Source organism: Ambystoma mexicanum, chromosome 3q (assembly GCF_040938575.1).
Source record: "Ambystoma mexicanum isolate Mex_15411 chromosome 3q, UKY_AmexF1_1, whole genome shotgun sequence".
Classification (NCBI taxonomy): domain Eukaryota; kingdom Metazoa; phylum Chordata; class Amphibia; order Caudata; family Ambystomatidae; genus Ambystoma; species Ambystoma mexicanum.
In genome coordinates, this window is record NC_090926.1 from 855,391,804 (window position 1) to 855,418,105 (window position 26,302).

Genomic DNA, 26,302 nt, shown 5'->3' on the forward strand with positions numbered 1-26,302 from the left:
GAAACGGTCTTGTTTAAATATCTAAGGGTCAACATCAAACATACGCCTGAATAGCTGCATGGACTTAACACGGCTAGAGTATTGCAAGACATGAAGAACTCTATGAAGTTCTGGTCCAATCTACCGTTGTCTTTACTAGGCAGGGTAGCCATCACCAAGATGATCATCCTGCCGCAATTCTTATATTTCTTTAATAATGTGCACTACTCCATCAAAGCCTCCTTTTTACGAGTATTGGAGAAACTGACCCAGGGGTTCCTGTGGGGCGCAGCTCGCCACAGACTCTCACTACAAATATTACACTTGCCATATGACCAGGGGGGCGTGAAACTGCCAAACCTGGAAAAGTATTATCTAGCAGCCCAACTCAGCCACGTGGTTAAATGGCTGGCGTAAGAGTCCACCTCGGAGACTAACTTGCTTCAACAGCTGGTGACGTCCACCACGCTGAAAGAAGTACTTTGGGTAACACTTGGGGCGCCGGAGCACACTCCAATGCTAATAACACTAGGAAGGAAAATATGGAAGAGAACACAAGCTCTATTAAAACTCACGCACCGGTACTCCCCAGAAGTACCAATACCGGCAGGCACATGCCAGGACAGCACGGACTTGGCAGTGCTAAGGAGACGGGAGGGGAACAGGATATACACATGGGGAGGGAAATGTATGACGAGGGGGCCTTCAGGGAGTTCAGCTCAATAAAGGAACGGGAAGGGGTCCCGGGCGGACAGTTCCTCTAGTACCAACGGGTTCGAAAAGTGGTCAGGGATAGCTGAGTGGGCTGGCCGGAGGAGCCTCAGGCGGAACCAATTCTCAGTCTGATGTACAACCTCAGTAATGGCGGGCGCCGAGTCTCAAGACTGTACAGCATGCTCATAGACACACCCAACCCCAAGAGCACAGCGCTAAAAGAACAGTGGGAAGAAGACGTTGGCACAACATTAACGGAACAAGACTGGGAGAGGGCACTGAGCTACCCCAAAGCAGTGTCACGAAACCACTGTTTCAAACTGATACAGCTAAATGTGCTGTACCGCACTTACATGACCCCACACAGGATAGCCTCCTTCTACAAGAGCGCCAGCTCCTGATGCCCATGGTCCGGTAGCGAGGGAGCTGACATGATACACATGTTCTGGGGCTAAGGGCGTGCGAGGGGTTTTTGGTCACGGATAGAACAAGCTTGCAGAGCGGCTGGCGTAGCCAGGCATGAGTGGACGCCAAAGGAGTGCCTGCTTGGAGCCTACCCCAGGGTTAGTAAACAAGTGCTCAGAGTTATGGACCTCGCATGCATCCTGGCTAAAAGGACCATCGCCATGTCGTGGAAAAGGGTTGGGGGGCCACAATACCAAAACTGGCACAGGGAATTTGTGAGATGGGCAGAGGCTGATACCAAGGTGTGGATGGAAGCAGTCAGAAGAACGGGGCTGAAGGGTAACGACAAATGGGCTGCATGGAATACATTGGTGTGGGACATGTTTCACCCACCTGATGATACAGCCCCCTGAATGAACTGCATTTTGTGGAACACGCCCCCCCACGCCCACACGGCTAGCTCCCTGTACCTAATGAATAGATGCGGGCACTGCCATGTGAAAAAGGGCAAGAACAGCACCCCGGACGACGGGACGCCCACTCTGTCTCACAATGCCACATACTGAGACTGTTGTAGGAAATCACTGGTTTTGTTTGTTTGAAAGTTATTATTAAAAACTTGGCATAATTATATGATCTTAACAAAATGCGTGCAATGCAAGATTGTCTTTAACTAAATGGCAATAAAAACATTTTAAAATGAATCATCTTTTTACATTGCGACACACAGCACCTTCAGTGCAGTGGAACAGGGAAGTCTTCCAGATTTCCCAAAGTTTTAAATACCTTCCTTTGGTTAAACTACTGTTTCCAACAGCAGTGAGGTGAAATTGACTTTACTTACATTTGTAACTTTTCTAGACCCAGCCCACACCATTTTATAATAAGGTGCTGGAGGGGTTACTTAGTATCCCCTTTGTCTAGTTTCTTATGGAACATTTTTAGGTGACCCTTTCTACAACTAATGGCTGGTGGCAGTGGTTTACTTCTCCCCACCATTGTGTGTTTCTACCGCGGGCTGCAATTGCAGCTGCAGTAAAGTACCCATGGGTGCCCATTTTGTCAAAATGGCCCGGCCTTTTTTGACCATTTCTTGTTGGAAAGGTCCTTCTGTTTTGGCACGCAGAGTAAATCTCAAGGTGCGGTCCCTTTGTTCATTTTGTCTTTGGCAGGATTCACTGCTGACGCCCGCCTCTGGCTCCAGCATGTCTGGTAGGGCAGGAGATGAGGGAGGTGCCCGAAACTCCCTATGCTCAACACCTTGGTTACAGGAATGTACCCAAAAGGGATTGGGTGGCTGGCTGGCCTTGGAGGACAGCAACCCTGCTGTGCATGTGACAGCTAGGCTGCGAATGAATGGGAGAAACCTGCATTAAAAGGAGAGGTCTTTTGCTTGGAAGGCAGAGTCAACCATTGGACGAAGGAATCCGAAGAGCTTGGAAGAGACGCTTGCTGCAACTCCTGGACCATTGGTTTTCCCGGTGAAGCCCTGCTGCAGTGCTGAAGCTCTGAATTTGCCTCGACTAAAGAAGCCCTGCAAAGGACGATTTCTCCCCTTGGGTTGGTGGGGTCCAATCGACCTAGACAAATTCATCTGGAAATCCTCTCGGAACTGGCTGTACTTCCATTGCTGCTGCAGAAAAAGATTGCCAAGCAGAGGAACCCCAGAATCGAGTGCATCATTTTTAAGTCGGACGCGAGCTCCAGAAAGATCCCCCGGACTCCCAGGAAGCAGGACTGACCAAGCCTGAGCCAAAACAGAGTGCTGGACCCCAGATGTGAGGAAAGCCCATAAAGTATCCGAAAACCGTAGTGGTGCTATTCGCAAGAAGCTGAAACCGCAAAGTGCTGCTGATCTGAAGTTTGCCCGTTGCTGCCTGCCGACCTTCAAACCGCAGTGCAGGAGTCCCCAGACATCCTGCCTCTTGTCCCCACGACTAAGGCCCAGGGACAACAGGATCTGCCATACTTCAACTGGAACAGAAGCCAGCTGGAACCAATTTCTTCAGACCTTAGATACTGTAAACTAAGGGGTACTTGCCTCTTGTCGTGTAGCCTTGCTAGCGCTCAGTTGAGACTTGCCTTGGTTTCCTTTTGCAGAGTTGCTTGCAGCTTTGCCCTTCACAAGCTCTCCAGCTTGTGGCCAACAGTGATTTCATTTTCTACAAAGATTTCTAAAACAGAAGTCCCTGAAATAACTTTTTTTTTTTTGATAACTGAGTTTGAACAACACAACATAAAGAAACGAATATGAATGAGACATGACTCATCAGTATACATAGGATGAAGGCAACATGGCAATAATAACAGCTAGCATGGGCCCCCTGGGTCAAGGGCCGTAGGACATCAACAGGACGAGGCCGGCAAACAATGCTAACAGTGCTACCGATGTACCCCCACCCGCAGGTCTCAGTGAGCATCTAGCCATTTACCCCATACTTTTTCAAATTTACGGGGGCAGCCCCGTGCGTTATAAATCCAGCGCTCTGAGGCTGCGCACCTGTCCAGTTCGTTGCTCCAACGGTTTAGGCTCAGTGGGTCGGCAGATCCCCAATTGGCTGCGATAAGTCTTTTGCCTGCCCCCAACGCAATTGCCAGAAACAATCTCATATTTAGACAGGTCTACTTTTCCCTTCCCCCGATGCCCAAGAGTATCATCTTGTAGGGATTGGTGTCGCCAGAGCAGCTGAGATTGTGTTAACACAGTCCATCCAGAAGGCCTGTATCACCCGGCAGTCCCATATCATATGGTAGAAGGTGGCGGGTTCATTTTTGCATCGAATGCATGTCCCGTCTTCTATTCCACCCCATCTGGCCATTACGGCGCGTGAGTGGTATGAGCGATGGAAGATCCTCAACTGTATTAGTCGGAGCTTGGATTCTATACCAATTTCTCTGGGGGACATTAATGCCTCCACCCAATCTTCAGGTTCCAGGAGTCCTACGTCCCTTTCCCACTTTGCTTTGAGCCCGTCGAGCTGTGCCGCCCCGAATGAGTTAAGGGCCCGATAGAGAGTGGAGGGGACCTTAGAGGAGATGCGCTGTGGGAGAATATTGGTCTCAATGGGAGAGCAGGGGGGTATGATCGTTGCGTCAGGGAATTGGGTGCGGATGGCGTGGGTCAGTTGCGCATGCCGAAACCGGTCCATGGGTGCCAAGTCGAATTGGTCTCACAAAGTTTCAAAACCCAGGATGTGCCCCCCTTGTATCACATGTGCTAGTGTGTGTATTCCCTTTGCTTGCCAGTGACCAAAGGAGCCCATTTTCACTATTTCTGGGAGGAGCGCATTGTGCCATAAGGGTTGTGTCAATGTTGGCTGTCCTTTCCAGCCGATTAGTTTGTGTGCGTCCTGCCAGGTGCGCCGGATGTGGTGGGTCATTTTGGGCAGCGCCGGGAGTTGATCGTGGGTGGCGTAGAGGATTTGCAGCGGTGTTAACGGGGCCATGGTCTCCAGTTCGATACAGGTGTTAGGTAGTGTGTGGTCTGCGTGCATCCAGTTGTTCACCACTCCTATCTGTATGACCAGGTAATAAGTGTGTATGCAGGGTAAACCGATGCCTCCCTCCCATACTGATCTCTGGAGCGTGTCAAGGGCGATCCTGGATTGTTTCCCACCCCATAGCAGTGTGCGCAGGTTCTTGTCGATGAGTGTGAAGGTTTCTCGAGGGATGGGGGATGGGGCATTCTGGAGGACACAACAGTCTGGGGAGGGCCATCATTTTGAATAGTGTGGCGCGGCCCATTAGCGATAGGGGAAGTGATTGCCAATGGGGGGTGTCTCTGTTGAATCGCTCAATTACTGGTTGTCGATTAAGTCGGAGGAACCCGTTGAGCGTCGGGTCAAGCCGTATACCCAGGTATTTAAATTCCCTGATAGAGACATGGTATGGGCAGGTCTCCGGGATTGCAGACTCGCCACCCTGGATCGGGAAGAAGATTGTTTTGGCATCATTAACCTTTAGGCCCGCAAAGTACTGATATTCTCTGAGGATGAGGGAGACAGCCGGGCACGAGATGCTCGGGTTACTGAGATATATGAGCAGGTCATCCGCATAGAGCGAAAGGCGGTCTTCTCCTCCTCCTCCTGGCTAAACGAAACCGGTCCAGTTGGTGCTAGCTCTAAGTTCAATTGCCAGTAGTTTGATGGCCAGGAGGAAGAGGAGTGGGGATAGCGGGCATCCCTGTCTCGTGCCCTGACCCAAGGGAAATGATCTTGAGGACCTGCCGTTCACCCTCACCGTGGCCTCCGGGGATGCATATAGAAGTTTTACCCATAATATAAATGTCTGCCCCAGGTTCATCCTAGCCATGATCTCCCACAAGGCATCCCAGCCCACAGAGTCAAACGCCTTCTCGAAGTCCACCGCCAGGAGGGCGAGTGGGGCTGGTATTTCCTTTGCACTGGACAGCGGCAATTGGACTCTACGTAAGTTCATTCGAGTTGATTTATTGGGCATGAAGCTGCATTGGTCTGGGTGGACTAGGGTCTCAGTAACCTGCAGTAGTCTGTTAGCGAGTGTTCTGGAGAGGACCTTTGCTTCGCCATTGATCAGGGATATTGGGCGATACGAGGCGCATTCCTCTGGGGGTTTCCCAGGCTTGTGTAGGACTACTATGCATGCCTTCCTGAGGTCTGGGGGGAGGGGTGATGCTCCTAGTTCTCTGCTGCGTAGGAACATGCGATGCATGTGGGTAGGTAGCATGCCACTGAGGCATTTCCATGTCTCTGTCCGGAACCCATTGGGGCCCAGAGTTGTCCCGGGTTGGAGCTGTGCCAGCGCCTCTTGCACCTCGGTGTCAGTGATGTCAGCATTCAGGAGATCTGATTGGTACTGTGGAAGTATCGGGATCTCGATTCGGTCGAGGTATCGTGAGGGTTCAACTGACGGGTTCCCGGTGGGTGGGGTATAGAGATGTTTGTAGTAGGCGGCGAATGCCTCAACAATGTCACAATCCTCTGTCAACAGTTTTCCATCCTGAGATCTGATGGCCCTCACATGTCCCCGGCTTTGTTCGCGTCTCTCCAACCAGGCCAGAGTCTTGTTAGCTTTGTCGTCCCGTTCATATATTTGGCTCCGGACTAATTGGTGAGCAGTTCGTGCGTTATCTAGTGATAGGTTACTAAGGGCATCTTGCGCCGTGAGCATCGCCTCCTTTGCTTCTTGGGTGCTTTGAATTAGGATTTGTCGTTCACACTCCAAGACGCGTGCTTCTGCTTCTCTGACCTCCTGGACTTGACGTTGTTGGTACGCCTCCCAGAACGAGATCGGGCAGTCCACGGAGCCCTCATTGAGTTCGAAATATTCTGTAGTCTTTTTTTCCAGCTCCTCAGCAATTTCAGGGAGACGCAGATCATATGCGTTTAGGCGCCAATTACGATCTGGACGGCGGCAGGAGTTTTTGATGGTTAGAAGGAGCGGAGAGTGGTCCGAAATTCCCCTTGCGAGAAATTCAGCGTCGAGAAGCCTGTGGTCTATGTTGCGGGGGATGAAGGCATAATCAATCCTGGAGAACGATTTGTGGACACCCAAATAGAAGGAAAAACCTGCCTCGTCTCCATGAAGTGAGCGCCATGTGTCCGTCAGTCCCACGGCCTCTGCGAACGCGGCGAGTGGTGTGGAGGTGGGGCGTGTTCCAGGTCTCCTATGGGTTCTACCGGCTGTGATGTCCATGACTTCATTAAAGTCCCCCCCCCCAATCACCCACGTATCGGCTTCTTCTTCCAGGAGCAAGTTCTGGAGTTCGGAGAGCAGTTCTTTCGTCAACGTGGGGGGTCGAGGGGGGCAGAGATTGGTGCCAGGCCCCATTTCTCACCCCAGATGTCCGCCAGCAACAGTACATAGCGGCCCCGGGGGTCTGTCCTGATCTTCCTAACCTGGAGAGGGACACGCTTGTGAACGAGTATCATTGTGCCCCTAGCACCTTTTGTGAATCCGGCATGGTAAGTATGCGAGTAGTTGGATCTTTTGAAAAAGTTGGTGTCTGTGCCTATCAAGTGTGTTTCATTTAAGAGGGCAATGTCCGGCGAATGTCGGTTTATGTACTGGAGCACCAGTCTCTGCTTTATGCTGGAGCCGAGGCCGTTGACATTCCAGGACAGTATGGTTACCTTGTTGGAGTGCATCCTATCTGCGTGAGTCCTTTTGTTGGGGTGTCTGGAAGGATTAGTGGCATTTGCGCTTTTTCCGGGGACATGTGTCGGTATCTTCTCAGGGGAGACGTCCAGGGGCCTCTCCGCACTGAAGTGCCTGATGACTGGCAGACTATCGCATCCACGGTCCTGACCAAAGACAGTGTTTGTTTACCTTGCCTGCATTTGTCCGCTTCCAGCCTTCTTGTCTCGTGATTCCGTTCCCTTGGGTCCCCAAAACTCACCCCACCCTGTACTCTCCCCCCTCCCTCTCCCCAACTGGGAGCACCTGTCGCCCAAACATTAAACTTATAACTTGGTGAACTTCAACTTCCTCGGGATGATCTGAACTCGGGTGGTAACCTCTGCGGGATCACCCGGACTGCGCTTGAGACTGCGGTGCCTAGACGGTGGCAGCCGCAATAGTGTAGTTTCCGTGGTATCCCGCGGCGAGTTCAGTTCTGTGATGCCCAGACCTCATCCGTTCCCTGTGGTATTTTTGGTGGGACGCTGTGGCGATTCGGATTCCGAGTCAATCTGAGTGAGGGGTGGCGAGTTCTGCCCAGGCCCGGGTTTGCGAACAGACGGTCCAGAGGGCGAGCGTCGGGCCGCAGGCCCATTGAGGATCTGCGTTACAAGCCAGTCCCATGCTTCTTTGGGGTTGTGAAATAGGTGGGTCGTGCCCTCGTGGTGGACCTTGAGCATCGCCGGGAAGAAGAGCGCGAACTTGATTGTCTGTCAAGAAGAAACTTCACTCCTTGTCAAACGATTGGCAGGCCTTTTGGACCTCTTTATTATAGTCCGGGTAGAACCCCACTTTGTAGCCGTTGTATGTGATTGGACCGGAGGCCCGTGCCATCTGCAGGATAGCGTCTCGGTCCCGATAGTTGAGGAGACGTGCAATTATTGTTCTGGGCGGGGCTCCTGGGGCAGGTCGCCCGGTGGGTATCCTGTGTGCCCTTTCGATAGAGAAGAATTTCGACAGTTTCTTGGGGGCGAAGATGTGAGTCAGCCAGTCTTCTAGGAAAAGTTTGACACTGGGGCCTTCCTCTTTCTCCGGGATCCCAAGAATCCTGAGGTTATTGCGACGTGCCCTGCCCTCGCTGCCTTCGGCTTGGTATTCAAGTTGGTTGACTTTTTGGGCAATTATGGGAAGTTGTTGTTCCAACTGGCGGACGTTATCTTCTGTGTCCGACACTCTTTGTTCCGCTTCTCCGACCCTGGACGATAAGTTGCAGAGATCTTGGCGTAGGAGAGATACTTCCGTGGAGACTCCGCCTATTTTGAGTTGCAGTGATGTTCTCGAGTCCCCAATTGCCTCCATTACGTCATTCAAGGAGAGTTGGGGGTCCCGAGTTTCTTCCCTGTTGCCTGCTTCCGCCAGGTTTTGCGTCTCCTGATGTGAGGGGGCCTCCACTGTGTAAAGGTCCATTTTACTCTGCAGGGTCTGCCGCTTGGCCTTGTCTTTGCCCATGGCCGGGGCAGTAATTTGTGTGATGATTTAGGCCCGGGTGGATCGTGTGGATGCCCTTCAGGGCATCCACACGTGGAGACCAAGTTGGGGTGGGCTTGTCGGGCGTCTATCTTTCACCCCTCTGTCCTTGATCCTGAGCCCCGGTGGGGCTATGTTGGTTGCTGAGAGCCAATCCCCTGTTCCTGCTGGTCCGGTGTGCTTGATGGAGGGTCATGCCCCGAAGATGGCCAGTCCTCTGGGCTTTTGGGCATTTTCGTGGTGTGGGGGTGGGGGTGGGGCCGCAGGCGCCGACACAAGCACCGGGTGCTTATTGAGGTGGGGGGGCGCCTTCAGTCCCCCCTGCTCCCCACTGTTATCTTGGGGTGTGCCGCCTCCCTCGTGCGGGTCTCTGTCCCGCAATTTGCTGGATTGGAGGGGGGGCCAGGCGGGAGGTGGGGGGGGGGAGGGAGCGGTTGCCCGTATCCTGCTGTTGCTGCTCGGGGAGCGCGGCACCGTGTTGCCTGTGCCGCAGCTCCACTCCAGGTGCTGCCGTCTCGCTGATGGGGGGGGGGGGGGGAAGGAGGGCGGAGGGGCTCCAGCTCCACACCTCGTCTCGTTTTGTGTAGCCCGGTCCGGCAGGTGTTCTTCCCCAGGAAATGGGGAGCGCGCTCAGCCCCCGTATACCAGCTCCTCCGCAGGCGTATCTGCCACGCCGCCAGGGAACACTGGAGAGGTGCGCCGCGCCCCCAGTGCGGGACACTGTCCAATTGTTCGCAGGGTTGGCAGGGGATGCTGCACGTACCTTGTGATGTTGTGGGGGAGCTGCAGCGCCGCGCTGCCCCCAGCCTTCTCTTTCCCCACTGCGTCCCGGCCCCAGGTGTCGCATTCTCGCTGATCGGGGGTGGGGGCCTGTTACAGTTCCTACGAGAGGCCGCCCTGTGCTGCCAGCTCCCAGTTGCTTGATGTGCCGTTCTCCGCCAGGGGATCGGGTCGCGATGGCCGCAGGCGCGGGATGTCAGCCGCGGTCGTGCCGCGATTCGGGGCCGCTTCTGGCCGCCTCCTCTGGATTCCAGCTGGGGGGAGGGAGAGGATGTCCCCCCCCCCCACGGTAGTCCGCAGGCGTGTTCTCGCCAATCGTGGTCCAGGGATCGCTCGTTCCCCGGGGGCCCAAGGCCGCGGCCGCTCTAGGGGGGAGGGGCGGAGCAGCCGCTCACATCTGCCCGGCAATGGCAGTCCGATTCTGCCCCAGGTTGCAGGGGTCGCCGCCTGGATGGGTGCGCTGCCTCTGTGTTGCCCGGGGTTGGGCGTTTTCAAACAATTACAGGCTTTTTTTCAGGATATGTTGTCGCAGCCACCGGGAGCTGATGCCTTTAGCTCCTCATGCGCGGCTCGCGCATGCGCAGTCATCTGAAATGCTCTTCTAACCTCCAGCTCTGTGCTTTAACTATCCCTCAACCAAAGTCAAACATTCTATAACATGTGTAGCTGGGAAAGGGTTAAATTTGCATTGGGGTTTCAAAAGTACTTAGCTGCTTAAGAATATTTGTTAACCATTCTTTTCCTTTTGACACCAAACTCAGTATTGCTCTAAATGTGCCAGTGATATTTCAATGTCCACAGTGTCAGTTATTTAAATTAATTCATGGTGTAGGAAGTGTCTGTGTGCCATCCCAAATGGGTAGCTACTGATTTATTGAAGTATATTTTTGTGTTACATATTACCTCCCTCCTAAAGAAAGCTTATTCAAACTGACTGTTAAATAAAAAAAATATTGTTTAAATCAAGAAACCTTTAGTGTAAGCGTTTATTTGGATACTTGTCACTGTGAAACTATGTTGCAACCCTACAGCTCACATTGACCCCTCTTGAGATAAGCCTGGCTGCTCAGTCACTCTACCAACTTGGGTAATACATGCTTATACCAAAGGATGGGTTAACTATTGCCAAGAGGACAAGGCTGATGCAGTCTCCCACAGGGTACTTCATACAATCTTGCCTAACATCTCTCTTCGTAGATACCTTCCTACCCTAGCTCTTCGCTCCTCCACCTCCTTCAGGGTCAATCGTTTCTCAAAGCAATGAGTTGATGGTAGATCTGTTTCTTCGGTTGGGGCCTCTCTGGAACAGCCTCCCTGCCTCTCTCAAACTTGGAGAACCATCTACTGTTCCGGAAGCACCTCAAGACCTCTTTGCTTCTGCCTTCTCTTGTCCTCCCCCTGGCTGACTTCCTGTCTGATACTGCACTGGTCACCTGGCTACCCTCCGATTCCGGGCGCAGGTCCTGCCCGCCCTCTTTCACATCCGCACTGCCTCCCGGAAACCCTTGCACTTGGGTCTGGAGCTGTAACCCTAGAGTCCCCCTACCTGCACTGGGCACCTGCTGTCTGCACTTCTTGTTATTGTTTTGATTTCATGTACAGCACTCCCCCCTCCGACTTCCCCTGGCACTTTCCCCTCCCCTGTGTGATCTCACGGTCACTTGGCCAAGTAAGATCATTGTCTCTATCCTCCCACTGTTCCCCCTTCCTTGCCTCATCGCGTCTTGAAACACTTGTATATAGGCCTGTTACAAATGCCATATCATACTTGTGCCCTACCCCCTTTGGCCTATGTAAATGCCTTTATATCATACAAAATGTAGTGCTAGTGGGCTCCTTGTCCAATAGGGATTCCCTGGTGGGTTAGTGGAAGTTCCCTCTTAGTGCGGTTTGCTGGAGCAGGCGATGAGGCACCCCCCAGGTGCCGCGTTCCTCATTGCCACGTCCTGCAGCGCCTTCTCCCTTAGCCCGGGATTGTGATGCCGGCCGCCGCACCCCGTGGCATCCCGCAGGACGTCATTCGTGTTGTGTCACCAAGCGCGGCTGGCCCTCAACTCTCTGGTGTCCTCCTGGATGCAGCAGGGTAGCGCCCTTATTGCAGTGGCGTTCTGCCACATCCTCCTCCACCATCGTCAAGGTAAGCAGGGGGCCTGCCCCCTTGCATCCCTAAAAAGGCCTGAAAGCAGGCCCCATCACAGCAAGTACAAAGGGGTTCTTATCTTTCAGGTTTTACTGCCCAGGTGAGAACACCAAAACACAGTGGAGTGGAAGGATAAAAAGAAACTTGTTCTCAATGTTATCCTATGAAAGAAAGGGGGAGACAATGCTTTGCGTTTACTTTCCCCATCCTCCCCACCCCTCATCTTTCCGGGGGGACTCGATGAGTCGCTTGAGGGGTAGTGGGGAGCAGGAGGTGGTCGCTGGAGGGTGGATTTTCTGCCATTGTTTCTGGTGAGAGGTGTCCAGGAGCTGCAGGTGCAAGGATTCTTCTCGTCTGGAGCAGAGTGCAACCCTTGGCGATGGAGAAATGCAGAAGGCACCGATGAAACACTAGTCGGGGTTTAAGTAGAGTTCCAGCAACGAATGGGAGACGGAGGGGGTGGGGGGATTCCAATGACAGTCACCGTACACAGACAGTAGGCATCCTTTCAGTCTCGGTTGAAGACCTTCCAGAGCAGGATCCGTTGAAGCTGGGAGGCTGAAATTTGGTAGGAATGCGATTTACCACACAGGCTGGCAACCACGAAAGTTCCGGCTGCAAACGTGGAATGGCGACGGTTTAAGTGAGGAAGCCCACTGGCGAGCCCGTCAGTCCACAGGGTGGTGCAGGGACACCTCTGAAGACTCATGATGGCTGGATCCTTCAGAACATGTTGACTAGGTGGTCCCAACAGTCCAGGGGTTGAGCGCTACAAAGGGCCTTCGAAGGACTTCACCAGGAGCTGAAAGGAACACTGGGCCTTTCACAAGTCTTCATATCTTCAGTTGGCTGTTCTTCTACACAGGCTTCTTCGATCGAATCCCGATCTGAAGAAATGGCTGTAGGAGTCTTCTTATCCAAAACCCTACCTGGAAGCAAGTCCAAGCCCACCAATGGGAAGGATCTGCACCATTCAAACAGCAAGCAGTGGTCCAATCAGTGACCACTGTGGGTTTGACTCATGCCCCACACCCAGACGTGCAGGCACAACGGATGTGGCGTGGGACCAGACAGACCCCACCCTCTTCCTGTGCCACATACACACAAATGCAACACTAGCCTGCGAAAACTGGGGCTCTCTCAGGCAAGTGCATTCGTTTATATGGTAATAATCAACAATCTCGTGGCTTGCCATTTTATGGCATTAGTCCCGTTTAGTAGCCACACACAGTAAATGCGAATGTGCACACTGCAAATAATGCACACATTTTAAAAATATATCTGCTGCCACCAGCTTATCTATAGGCACATATAAAAGTAACAAAAAATCCCAAGTGTAAAAGACTAGGGTGACATAAAAGTATCCCAACTGCATATCAAAAGGGAAACAGTTTGGGGTTCCATAGAGCAACGGAAGGACGGTTGCTAAAAGAAAAACCTTTCCTAGCAACAAACGCTTTAATACAAGTGTCAGGATGTTTTAACTGTCGGTCAGTCACAACTATGGGAATACTCCTCTTTCCCCAGAGTTCCAAAACTAAATATCCCAATAGTGCCTGCTCCACAGTATAGCATGTGGTTTCTTAGGGTACTTGTCAGGCATAGATGTTGGCCGAGGGGGCGATGAAGGGAGGGGGGGGGGGGGGGGGGGGGATTACCATCGGGGTTAGTTGAAAAACCCTTAAGACATACTACTTTCAGCAAATATCTATTCCCCTTGCTTATGGTTTTTGTTAGGATACAATAGTCTCATCCTACACCCGAGGGCCGCCAACATGTATCAATTTCTCCTGGTTAATGGTTGTAGTTCTGAACAAGTTCTTCAGGTAGTCGCCTTGGACTAGATTCTCCCTTTGTCAGAGATACAGCTTTCGATAGGCTCTTAAATTGCTTTCTAAATCTGGTCTTGAACAGTGTCTGAGATATAGCCTTCAGCAGGATCTTCAAAACCATCTTTCAACTGGATTTCAAACTGGGTCCCCAGGCAGCAAATAAAGTCTTCTGTAGCTGCCAGCTTGTGACGAATCAACTTCTGGGGTAGCAGTGGTCCAGAGATGAATATCGGTTTCTAAACCATCAATCAGCCCACACCTCTAGTACACCAGAAGGCATCTGAATAGATTGGAAAAACAAGCAAATTATTAACCTCCTGTCCAATTTTGGTAGCGTGGTCAGAAAGGCAGGCTTATCCCCGCAAGGTCGTGGATCGTTGGTTAGTTGCAACACAGCGAAACAATTATTACCCAATGATAAAAGGGACTGTCCAGTCAAGGTTGTATAAGAAAATATCGACTATTATTATCACAACGGACAGTTCTATCACACTACAAAATCCAACCCCACCTGTAAAGGAATGAAGAGCGCAGACAGTTTAAAGAAGGAAAGGGGATGCACTCTGGATACTGACAGGAGGGTAATCAGTAAAGTAATTTAAATCACAATACTTCAAGGATACTTGGTCTCAGAACAAAGGGACCAATGGGTCGTGAAATGTCACTAGGGGCCTTCAGAGCAGGACCAGGGGGACAGAACCACAATGTACCTCGTGCTTGTAGAAAACCTTGGTGCTCGACAGGTTCAAGTCGGATTCAGGGTGCTTTGAAGCTTCTGCTACAGTTGAAGACGGGAGACAGCTGCGGGTATCGGGCGGCAGGCACCTCGGCGAGGGAGGCTGGATGGATGGATGGATGGATGGACGGCTGCAGAATGGCCTACACGGCTGCTCGAGGTCAGGAAATCACTGTCTCAGTGCTGGTTGGCAGGTCTGAAGCACGGGTCGAGGTGTCTCGGACGGCGTGAGCGACTGCAGCGTAACAGTCAGCAGTGCAGTCGGTTGCAACTCGAGGGGCTCAACTGGCTCAAATATGTCCTTTAAGGAGTACGCTGGTAAATGCTAGTCGATGCACTCCTCCTAGCTTCTTCACTGGGTTCATCTCATCCTTTAAGGCAGACGTCCCAAAGCTGAGGCGAGAGTTGCAAGCCACGGCCTTGTCCTTGGTTTGGTTCAGAGACTCTCTGGCACTTCCCACCTAGGAAACTTGCTGCAGAGCCTAGCAGGGCACACGGTTTGCTGGCTGGGTACCGGTTCGGAGGCTGCTGGCGTGTCCTCTGGAGTCTCCCTCTGTTCCCTGGAAGATAGGGAGAGGTATCTTGCTCCCCTCTTTGGAAATCCGGGCCATCCTTCACTGGCTGAAGCTGTAAGGCAGACTGTACCTATAGCCAGGGTCCAAGGGGGGTGTGGCCTGGGCTCATGGAGTGAGGTGTCTGAGCAGAGCTCCCGTCCAGATCCTTGAATTGATCCTCCAACTTACCAGCTGCAAGAGTAATTTGCATTTTCATTGTCATTTATGCATAGTGGAAACGGTTCTGATAATAACCGCACGAAAACCGGAAAGAAAAGAAAATCAGAACTTGGACGCTGTTACTTTAGGCTCTCAAACAACCACCCCTCCGGCAGCAAGATGGCAGATACACCTGCTGCCTAACAGTGTAGTGGGGGAGGGACAGCGTTGCGCACCGAACTGCGTTGCGGACATCGGGAGTAGGCGGTCTCTCACCCTCTCCGGTCTGCAGTCCATCCGGCAACGGCAGAGACCCAGAACATCGAGCAGCGATGGAGCGCGCCGTGAGTTAGAGGGGCTGGAGCCTTGGCAGAGGTTCAACGGGCCGGATACAAGACGGGCGCACCCGGCGTGAGAGCTCCACACTGGGCGGAGAGGTGGGCGGGGGAGTGAAGTAGCCATACAAAGTTTGCACAATTGAGGCACACCCCCCTGATGGCTCAAGAAAGGGGGCGAACATGAAACTCACATCGGGGAGAGTGGGGGACCACCGCAGGGTGCTGCAACGAGGGCACGGACGTTGGAGCAAAGCATGGACGAAGCAACACCAGCTCTACACACAACCTGGCCCGAGACCGAAACCAAGCTGGCAGCAGGGGAGTTGCATCAAACGTGGGACATTTTGAGAGCACAGGGCCGGCATGCGTGCCACCTCAGCGCCGGAACACTTGAGGAGCACCACATGGGGAAATGAAGGGGGCAAAGATCAGAGGGGAAGAGGAGGGGTGCCCTGGCGGGAGCAAAACTGGGTTGCGCTATGCACCAATGGCGGCTGATACAAAAGTGCTGACATGGAATGTCAGAGCGATGGGCACCTACATGCAAAGGAACAGGATCAAAGCCTTCCTGAAAAGGAAGCGCGTCTCCATAGCTCTGCTGCAGGAGACCCACCTCACAACTGACAGCAACAATAAAGTGGCAGGGCACTGGCAAAGATAGGGCTTTGGAGCGGCATATTCTAAATACGCACGGGTTGTGTACACATGGTTTAGTGACACAGTGCCTTTCCGACTATTAACTAAGGAGGTGGACACTGAGGGAAGCATAAAGCAGCTAGAGATCTGCATAGTTAACGCCCACCTTCCGAACTGTGGGACCTCAGCATACCTGACCAAGCTGAGCGTGAAGCTAGCCCCCTACCACAACTGCCTCTTTATCTGGGGGAGGGGGGGGGTTTTAACTGTGTCTGATCTTACCCTCGACAGGTCTAGCCCGCTGGCACAGGGGGTGAGGACGATTCCGTCGTCGCTCAACAAAGTGATAGGGAACATAGACCTGGCCGAGGTGTGTAGGGAGTTCCACCCAGAGAGCAGAGAATTTTCTTATTTCTCGCCACGCCACGGGCTATACACTAGAATTGATTATCTACTAGTAGATCAAACACACTTGTCCCAAGTGGAATCAGAAACATATTTGGGCTGATCTATATCAGATTACTCACCGTTACTCATGGAATGGAAGATGCAGGGCCCCAGGCCACCCATACCACTGTGGCGCATGCCAACGGATGCCCTGACAGATGGTGCCTTCAGGGAAGGTCTCCGGAGCAGAATGGTGGAGTATAAAAACAACAATGTGGGACGTGTGGAAAGTTGGGGCACAATCTAGGAAGCACTGAAGGTCGTGGTTAGCGGGGAAGTCATTGCCAGCGCCTGGGGGGCATTAGAAAATCATTGAGAAATGAATTGGAGGCCAGAGAAGGGAGGATAAGACTGATGGAGGCTTGCGCCCAGAAAACCAGAGAGACGCAGAATCGGAACTAGCAGCAGTCAGGGACAGTTGCCAAAGCGCCTGGGCTAGACTAGCAAAGTTCGGCTATATTACAAAAACCACTGGGACACACTCGGAAGGGGACAAACCTAGCAGGCTGCTGTTGTGGCTGTGCAAGAGAGAACACCCGAAACATCGGATCACAGAAATCAAAGATGAGTCAGGCTCGGTGCACACTTCGCAATCGTCAATTAATGACGCTTTCAGCAAATTTTACTCCCAACTGTACCGCCACGACACGCTAACACACTAGGGCGATATACTGGACACGTTAGAGGAAATAGGCCTACCTTTACTTGATGGCACCCAACAGGAAATATTGGATGGGGAGTTTAACGGCAGAGGACATAAGTGATGCGATCAAATCATTAAGCACTAGCAAGACCCCTGGGAGCGATGGGTTGATGCAGGCATCAGAGTAGGAGGAGTGTACCATATTGTGTCCTTATATGCAGATGACATACTGCTGTACTTAAGGGACCCTCACCTTAATGTACCAGTGATTTTAGAAATGCTGGGGAACTTCGCGTGTGTGTCAGGGATCTCATTTAACAGGGAGAAATCCTGCATATTCCCATTGGTGGGGCTGGCAAAGAAATCAGAAGGGGACCTCCCGAAGGTTGGACTCTGGTGGAAGCTGCATTCGTTCAGGTATCTGGGTGTGAATGTCTGGCACACCTCCTGAGCTAACACACTGGGGCAACGGCTCAAATAGTCCACGAGGTTCTGGTCTAGACTCCCGCCATCAGTGATGGGCAGGGTAGCCATTATCAAAATGGTAGTCCTACCGAGGTTCCTATACTTCTTCCATAATGTTCAATGCTACATTTCGGCCACTTTCTTTTGGCTACTGGAAAAGCTGCTGAGAGAGTTACTTTGGTGTCCCGTCAGACACAGTCATCTCTCACTACTCTTACGCTGCCGTTCAAGGAGGGCGGGGTCCAACTGTCAGATTTAGAAAGAGATTATTTGGCAGCACAACTCAGCTTCGTGGCCAAGTGGCTGGCAGATGAGGCCACCTCGGACTAAACGGATAAGGCAACTGATAGCGCCTGTGTGACTAAATTTAACACTGTGGGTCACGCTGGGGCATGAGGGCAACACCCTAATGATTGTACGACTAGGCAGGAGAGTTTGGGGCAAGGCCCTGAAACTGATGGGACGCGAGCATCCCTACTCACCCAAGACCCCGATTGCATTTGATGTCTGTGCATTTGGAGCGGATCTGGCAACTGTAAGGCAATGGGAAAGGTACAGCATTTACACCTGGGGGAACCCATAGGAGGAGGGCGTTTTCAGGGAATTCGAATCCATGGATGAGAAAGAGGGACTGCCCACCGGTCAGTTCCTATGGTATAATAAGATTAGGAAGGTAGCAAAGAGGAAGTGGAAAGAATGGCCGGAGGAGCGGGAGACAGACCAAATACTAACCCTACTCCACAATTTGAGCGATGGATGGAAGCCAGTGTCCAAGATATATAGTCTGCTGGCAGACAGACCCAACCCCAAAAGAAATAAGCTGAAGCAGTGGTGGGAGGTGGAACCGGCATAACAGCGAAGGAATGGGAAAGGATCCTACTGTACCCCCGAGAAGTGTCGAGAAACACCCGATTTAGATTGATCAAACTAAATGTCCTGCACAGGACCTATATGACACTGAGCAGAGTAGCCAAATTTAGTAGCAACACAAACCCACCGTGTCCCTGGTGCGGGCGGAGGGAGCGGGAATGATGCATATGTTCTGGGGATGTTCGAAGACAATGCTTTTGGTCGAAAATAGGACAAGTCTGCGGAAAGGCTGGGGTGGCTCGGTTTGAATAGATGCTGAAGGAGTGCCTTCTGGGAGCCTACCCAAGAATAAGCAAGATCAGACATGTAATTAAGTTTATGGACATGGTATGTGTGCTGGCCAAAAGGTCCCTAGCAATGGGGTGAAAAAAGCACGGGGGCCCGCAATACGCCAGATGGTACAGCGAGTTGAAACACTGGACTGAGGCAGAAATGACGTATGGGGTAAAGGGGTGGCTAAAACAGGAGACGTGACCTGCATACGAAGCCTGGAAAACACTAAATTGGAACATGTTTCACCCATAAGACGATAAACCCCCATGAATGAACTGCGCCCATACTGGAGATATCTGGAACTCGCTGAAAGCAGGACTACTGTAACGGGGGAAGCCCGAATAGTCACCCTCTGGCTCCCAACAACCTCGGTCTCACCCTGTGTGTCAAGGCCTCCTTTAAATGGAGTGGCGAGTACCCCCACGAGTGAAGCTAGCAATAAAGACTAATTGTTGTTGTTATAAAGTTATTTGTTGTTCTTAACTTACCTTTATATTCAAACATGACAATGATGGTTAATAATGAAGCAAACTGTTCATGTACACTGTAAGTAAAAACACTTTAAAATAGAATAGTCAGGGTCCAAATGAGTTCTTCGTGTTACTCCTTGCAAAGGCTTCAGATGATCGGCCCAAAAAAGGGGCTCAGCCCTCAAGCCAAATGTGCCACAGCGATTGGTGTAGGCTAAGCCTACCTTAATTAACCAATCCTGGGTCCCCGCCAACAATCTCCTGTATGCAGGAGGTCATAACCAGAGTGCTTTGCAGCAGAAAAGGTAAAAGGCTTTTTTATTAAATGAGGAGAGTTAAAACAATTTGAATACTAGGTTACGTTTACCAAACAGTTTCAATATGGAAAGTGAACACAGCCAATGGTTGTGACCACTGGCCATGGATGAAGGCCATGGCACGAGGGCCCCCAACGAAAACCTATTGGGGCAACAATACAAGTGGTGCAATGTGGAAAGTATGCACTGCCGAAGGTCCTGGCTAGTGGGCCTGAAAGACATGTATAGTGGTCCTTGGCCATTTAGTGAGTCCAAAAGAAATATATTGGGAGAACATGTAAAGGGGTCATGCTAGTGGTCTGGTAGCATTTTAAAATATACAGTGGGCACGGCAAAAGGACCTGGCAGGTGGCCCGTAAAACAATAACAAAACCCTTGAAATTCACTGAAAAAAACTGCTGTGTTGCCATTGCAAAGCCCATGAAAACACATATTGTAAGAGAAGGGATTCACAATGACATACAAAATGGCATTATGGGGGACACAGCATTATGTGGGGGCATCAATGGGAGCACACCGGGTTAAGCTGGTCATTGCTTCCCACATCTGCTGAACTTCAAGGGTTTTGTTGCGTTAAATTTGCGCAACTTAACTGCACCTTAATTAAGGTTTTTTCAATGAATTTTAATATAGCTCCTGCTGTAGTTCATGCTATGAGGCAAGAAAAGAGACTGGAAACCGGCTCAAGACAAATGTTTCATACAGCAAATCACAACTGGTGCAAAATTCTTGTTCCAGAAACAAAACCCCAAAAATGTACAGAAAACGAGACGAGAACAATTTCTTTCTAACCTTAAATTAAGTGCAAGCAATACTCTTACCTGAATTACGATAGACCGGTTTGTAACACTGTGATTTAACTGCTGTTGTTTCAGATTGTCATTGCTGTAATCAAAATGGACGTGATTGGCATCTCCTCGTCCACGACCCTTCACTCTCCCACGGAATCCTCGCCCTCTGTGACCCCTCCAAAAAAAGGCATCTTCTCCCCTTCCACATCCCCTAGCTATGCCCCTCCCTGCGCCTCTTGCGTTTGGAGAGGGACCACATAAAACAGGAGTGGTTTGTTTAATACCATTTCCAACAAATACTTGTTCACCACTAGTCAAAGGTCCTACATTACTTTTTTTAATAACAAAACTGTCTGAATCAGAGCTGTCCGAACTCTCCGAGGACTCGGACCCATTCTTTTTTTGAGGTTGTAATGGCATTTTCTCTACTGTAGAGGGATTAGTAATTTCAGTGCATATCTTGCCGAGTGTGCCTTTAGCCACATCTTTATTGGATTTATCAGAGTCTGTGCTAGAAGATGAAGGATCCACTGTTTTACTAACTGCAGGGGTGATGTCAAGTCCTTTTGTTGAAGCTACAAGATCATTTGTAACATTACCTGTGGTGGTGGAGCCGGCACTCTGGTTGGGCTCAACCTTCTTTTTGATGGCTACTGAAGATCTGCTTGTCGGCTGTTTTGTTTTACTGTCTTTGTCCGATGAGCTGGAAGAATCACTTTCAGATGCTCTCTTAGACTCTTTGATTGTTTCCATAGCAACCTTTTTGGAGGTACTACTTTTTTCTAAGCACATAGATGCTTCTAAAGCTTTCTTGCCTTTAGCAATAGGAACATTTTTCACCTCTGTGTTCTGGTTTTCCAACTCTGTCTCTTTGAGTCTCTTTTTCCTTTTCTTCTTTAATTTTGTTGTCTGTCCAACACTAATATCCCTGTCTTCAGAGCTGGAATCCAGATGTCTATCTGGTTTTGTGCTGCTTTTCTTCGTTTTTTTCTGTAATTTCCCGTTTTCTAAGTGCAGAAGATTGGGCATCGAAGTTTCAAACTTTGGTTTCTTCTTTTTCTTCTTTGGGTGTGGTTCTTCTTCATTTTCATAGTTATGCCTAGATCTTTTACTGGCTTTCTTGGAGGAATAGGGGACCTCATCTTCAGCCTCGTGAACATCCTCTGGGTTACATACTTCTTCTAGTTTAACTCTGTTAAGTATAAAAACAAAATATTTATAAAAAAAAGAGTTATGTTATATTATGTCCCAGAACTAGAAAAAGAACATGGTAAAAATCACTTGAATCTATGGGTTACCATTTGCTCCTCCATTGCCCAAAAGGCGTTGCTAGGTGGGTGTGGGCTGAGGGGGCTATAGGCCCAGGTCTTTTGGTTGTAGCACCAGATAGATGTTCAGGTGCTACAACCAAAACGCAAGCTAGCCCTGACATTAGCGTAGCCCCTGATCTTTTCCAGACCTACCAACACCCCTGCATTGCCCCATTACTTGGTGGGAGTATGCCGTGTTTCGACAAACAAGTTAATGAGGGAGCATAACTGTTTACAAAAGTCAAGTATACAGAACCAAACTATATTACTAAAAAATGCCTGTCCTCCTTACTGTTATACAAACAAGGAACTGGCCTCATCCCATCAAAAATATGTATCTTATTACACACTGTTTTTTCCGTGTGGTGCTCTACGAACATAAGGCTTACAGCTAATTCGCCTATAAAACAATGAATGTTGAACCCAAATACTCTGGATATCTAATTAATTTGATATCTCAGGCTACCCCGAAGCATCGGGTGTTGCTGCCTTGGAGCAAAAAACAATATATAAAGAAAATTACTGTAATAGCTTAGTGGCTGTTTATTATTTGTACAGTTGTTGTCTAGCAAATAGACATGATCTCCCAAAGGAGCATTTACAAAAAAAAAAAATTGTACTTTCAAAAGCAGAAACCATGACCATTAAAGTGCACAGTGAATTGCATCGAATAGTGTGGAACATACACTCTGGTATTTGGCAAGAAATAAACATTTTCAAACAAGAACCATCCACAAGATGTGTAGCTGGATACACAGTCTATATAATGAGTTAAAAAGACAAAGTGAAGAGAAGGAAACAACAAAAAGCAAAACCCCAACACGTCCTGGTTGTGTGTGATAGGGCAAAGCAACCAAATGCGACCCCCACCAGAGTCTGGTGTATTAGCCAAAGAACCAAATGTCAAGTCCTAGGGTTTGGAGCCCAGGGCATACATGGTTCCAAACCAATGCCGGAGGTCAGGTCCTCCTGATAACTTGGAGGATCAGCTGATGGGAGTTTATCAAGAGACAAATCCTAGGTCAACGTCGGTGGTTATATTCCTGCTGATTTTGAAAAATGGGCCGTATAGCGATTATGTGTCCAATAAGACGTTTCGGCGGGCAGTGAAGTCTACCTTCACTGCCAGTAGCAGGAACAAATCACCCCCAGCATCCCACCAATCTGTACATGCCTAACAATGGTAGAACACGTGAAGCACTAGTAGTAAAAAGGGGAGGGTTCGAAAAGGAAAGAGACATGAAGCTGGAGAGGCCTTCCAGTTTTGACACATCGGGTTTCTACTCACCCTCTGCTCTACTGGCTTCGGGCCCCTACGGAGGAACCTGCTTCTTGCAACTACGGTTCCACACAGTACCTGTGCACATTTTGCACGGGCCCTCTGCTACTGATCATCGGAGCCTCTTCTCTACACCCCCCCTCTTCTCCGTTCAGGTGGGTAGTGCCAGCCTACAGGTGCCAAATGTTCTCTCCTTTTGGCAACCTCTCCAGCTTCATGTCTCTTTCCTTTTTAAACCCTCCCCTTTTTACTACTAGTGCTTCACGTGTTCTACCATTGTTAGGCATGTACAGATTGGTGGGATGCTGGGGGTGATTTGTTCTTACCCTCTCCCCTCTTCTGATTTCTTTTCTTTGCTCTGTTTCCCCACGTAGAGCGACATCCGCAGGTCCAGATGAAGATAGCCTTCACTGCCCGCCGAAACGTCTTATTGGATATACGGCCCATTTTTCAAAATCAGCAGGAATATAACCACCGACGTTGACCTAGGATTGGTCTCTTGATAAACTCCCATCAGCTGATCCTCCAAGTTATCAGGAGGACCTGACCTCCGGCATTGGTTTGGAACCATGTATGCCCTGGGCTCCAAACCCTAGGACTTGACATTTGGTTCTTTGGCCGTGGCCACTAATACACCAGACTCTGGTGGGGGGGGGTCGCATTTGGTTGCTTTGCCCTATCACACACCACCAGGACGTGTTGGGGTTTTGCTTTTTGTTGTTTCCTTCACTTCACTTTGTCTTTTTAACTCATTATATAGACTGTGTATCCAGCTACACATCTTGTGGATGGTTTTTGTTTGAAAATGTTTATTTCTTGCCAAATACCAGAGTGTATGTTCCACACTATTCGATGCAATTCACTGTGCACTTTAATGATCATGGTTTCTGCTTTTGAAAGTACCATTTTTTTTGTAAATGCTCCTTTGGGGGATCATGTCTATTTGCTAGACAACAACTGTACAATTAATAAACAGCCACTAAGCTATTACAGTCATTTTCTTTATATATTGTCTTTTGCTCCAAGGTAGCAACACCCGATGCTTTGGGGTAGCCTGAGATATCAAATTAGATATCCAGAGTATTTGGGTTCAACATTCATTGTTTCATAGGCGTACTAGTCTTAAGCCTTATGTTCGTAGAGCACCACACGGAAAAAACAGTGTGTGTAATAAGATAAATATTTTTGATGGGATGAGGCCAGTTCCTTGTTTGTATAACAGCATTTTCGATGCCCTTAACCTGACCTTCCCAATAGATAGGGCTTTCCCTCCAGTTTACTTGTCCTCCTTACTGACCAGTTTTGAGTTTGAAACTGGGACTGTCCAAAATATACCTACTACAGCAACTTCCAACCTATACAATATATGGCAATATTCCTGTCCCTGTAGTACAGAAGTGCTGTCAGTAGCAGGTTGCCCATGAACCTTATTCAGCAAATAACCAGTGGGCAAGATGCATCAAAGCCTCCGGGGCTGTGTCCTGGGCGATTTAGGGACCCATGACTGCTGTGATGGGCACCCCTTTCTCTTATCACTCTAAGCCAGGGGTGATCTCAAAAGTAGAAAATGAACTGTTCCTCCTTGCCAACACCTTGGATCCAGATAAATGTACTGTTGCTGGTCACTTGCACATAGCACTTCAACCCCTCCATGTGATGTCCTGCCTACTTACCAGTAATCTTCATAACACCTAGACCTTCCTTGTCACAGTCCTAACTCATTCATAAAGCCACTATGACTTCCCCAAGACACTTGTATCCTTAGTCCAAAATTATTATTATTTTCTTTTTTTAAATAATCCTATTCCTCCCTTCCTGCCATGGAATATAACCCATGATTTACCCAAACTCTTCCTGTTCTGTCAGGGCAATAAAGTACCCACGTCCTGTTCTCCCACTCCCACCTCATGAAGTATAGCAGCCAGATATCTTCCAGAGGAGAAAGATGGAGCCATAAATGATTCAACGTACAGTACACCTTTAATAACTAGTCAAGCAATTCCAGCCATTGTAATTGGATATTTATAATGTGCTTAAAACCCAGACGTTTCCAAGCGCGGTCCTTGGGAAATCGAACCTGTATTGCTCCGCGTGGTCTTTTTTCCATGACGAGCGCATTGCCCCCGAGCTATCCCCCCCCCTGAGACGCCATGGAAGAGCAGACCGAAGAACCATGATCAGGCACAGAGACGATCATTATGAAAACACATGCTCGGGTTGCCCATGCGTCAGAGCCTCTAAATACGCACTTGGGGCTTTGGGAGGTTTTGGAACATAGAATAATATGGTACCCAACGCAAGGCTCTGCAGAGTTGGATATCTATGCTTACTACAAGAGAACCCACAGCCCCTGTGCACCCGGTAGTCCTACTACTGAACAGCAGATTTGTTGTGGTATGACTTTAGAGTACACTAGAGCTTTTAGGAAACAATGATCATGACCTTTGTGTGCACAATTCAGAATTTCAACACTAATAGGAAGGCATAATTCTATTAAAGAAAGAGGCAAAGGATCATGCTTCCTCCAAACTTTACTTCGAGCAGCAATTTTAACTGACCAACATAATATAAACAACAAAGCGAATAGACTACAAATCCCAAAAAAGTTTGGGTCTTTGGTAGTCCATATATTATTGGTGTGCACAAAACATGCACTTGCGGTAAGGTACGTACTCGTATCTGGTTCCCCAATGTAGCTGCTGACTGCTAGGCAATGCCCGATACACATGAGCTGGTTTTAACATGAGCAATAAAATAGTTGCATGGATTACCAACATCCTACCCTTCTATTCACTTCTAAAACGTTAAAGCCACCTACAACCAATCAGCAATGTGTGCAGGTGGCCATTGTGGTACAGTAAATCCTATTCACAATCAAGTGCTGCTAAGATTGGCTTGGCAGGGAACAGATTAAATTATACGTGCCAACCCCTGAATAGCCCATTAAAAGGAAGGGTAAAGAGCATTGCATCTGTCAAAAGTCCCTTGCTTCCAAGGGCAGTTTAAGAACAACCTCAAATCACTCTAAAACCATGGAGGGGTGGGGAGGGAATACAGTTTCAGCATTTTAAGGACTCTGCAAGGATGCCTCACGTCTGTCCACTGTGCTTTGATGGATCCACTTATCCTGACCAGGGAAACTGAACAGGTAGCAGAGTCTTATGAGCTGTGCTGCGATTCGGTATCATAACGCAGTCAGTGTTTCACCAGCACAATAGTTTCAAAACCTTAATTTACTAAGGCTCTTGGGTTGGTGTAATGCCTAGCTGGCTCTAACTCTAAAGGGATGGTTCCCTTAACTGATGTTTATAAAGGCCGCCGACAAGAGTCTGTCTGTGTCTAAACCTATGCTTGCCCTCACCCTTTACAAAAATGTGTTAGAAAATCTTCAAAAAGGAAAAAGTGGTTCAATCCAAGGTTGGTTTCAGGTGAAATTCTGACCAGGTGTGGGGTGGTCAGCTTCACAAAAAGTAGATCAACAAAGGGATGTTCATCAGACCTTCTCCATAATTCTTGTCGCAGACTTACACTTTCAAATGTC

The 26,302-nt window shown here is 49.6% G+C and overlaps 1 protein-coding gene across 2 annotated transcripts in view; it reads right to left on the reverse strand.

Annotated features, from left to right (window-relative positions):
- The window catches only part of COIL (coilin), a 205,017-nt gene that overhangs the window by 171,141 nt on the left and 7,574 nt on the right, over positions 1-26,302 (reverse strand). For both annotated transcript variants that reach the window (XM_069654949.1, XM_069654948.1), the window contains exon 2: positions 20,203-21,364. In XM_069654949.1, coding sequence (XP_069511050.1) covers positions 20,203-21,364 — 1,162 coding nt within the window. The remainder of the gene's footprint in view (positions 1-20,202; positions 21,365-26,302) is intronic.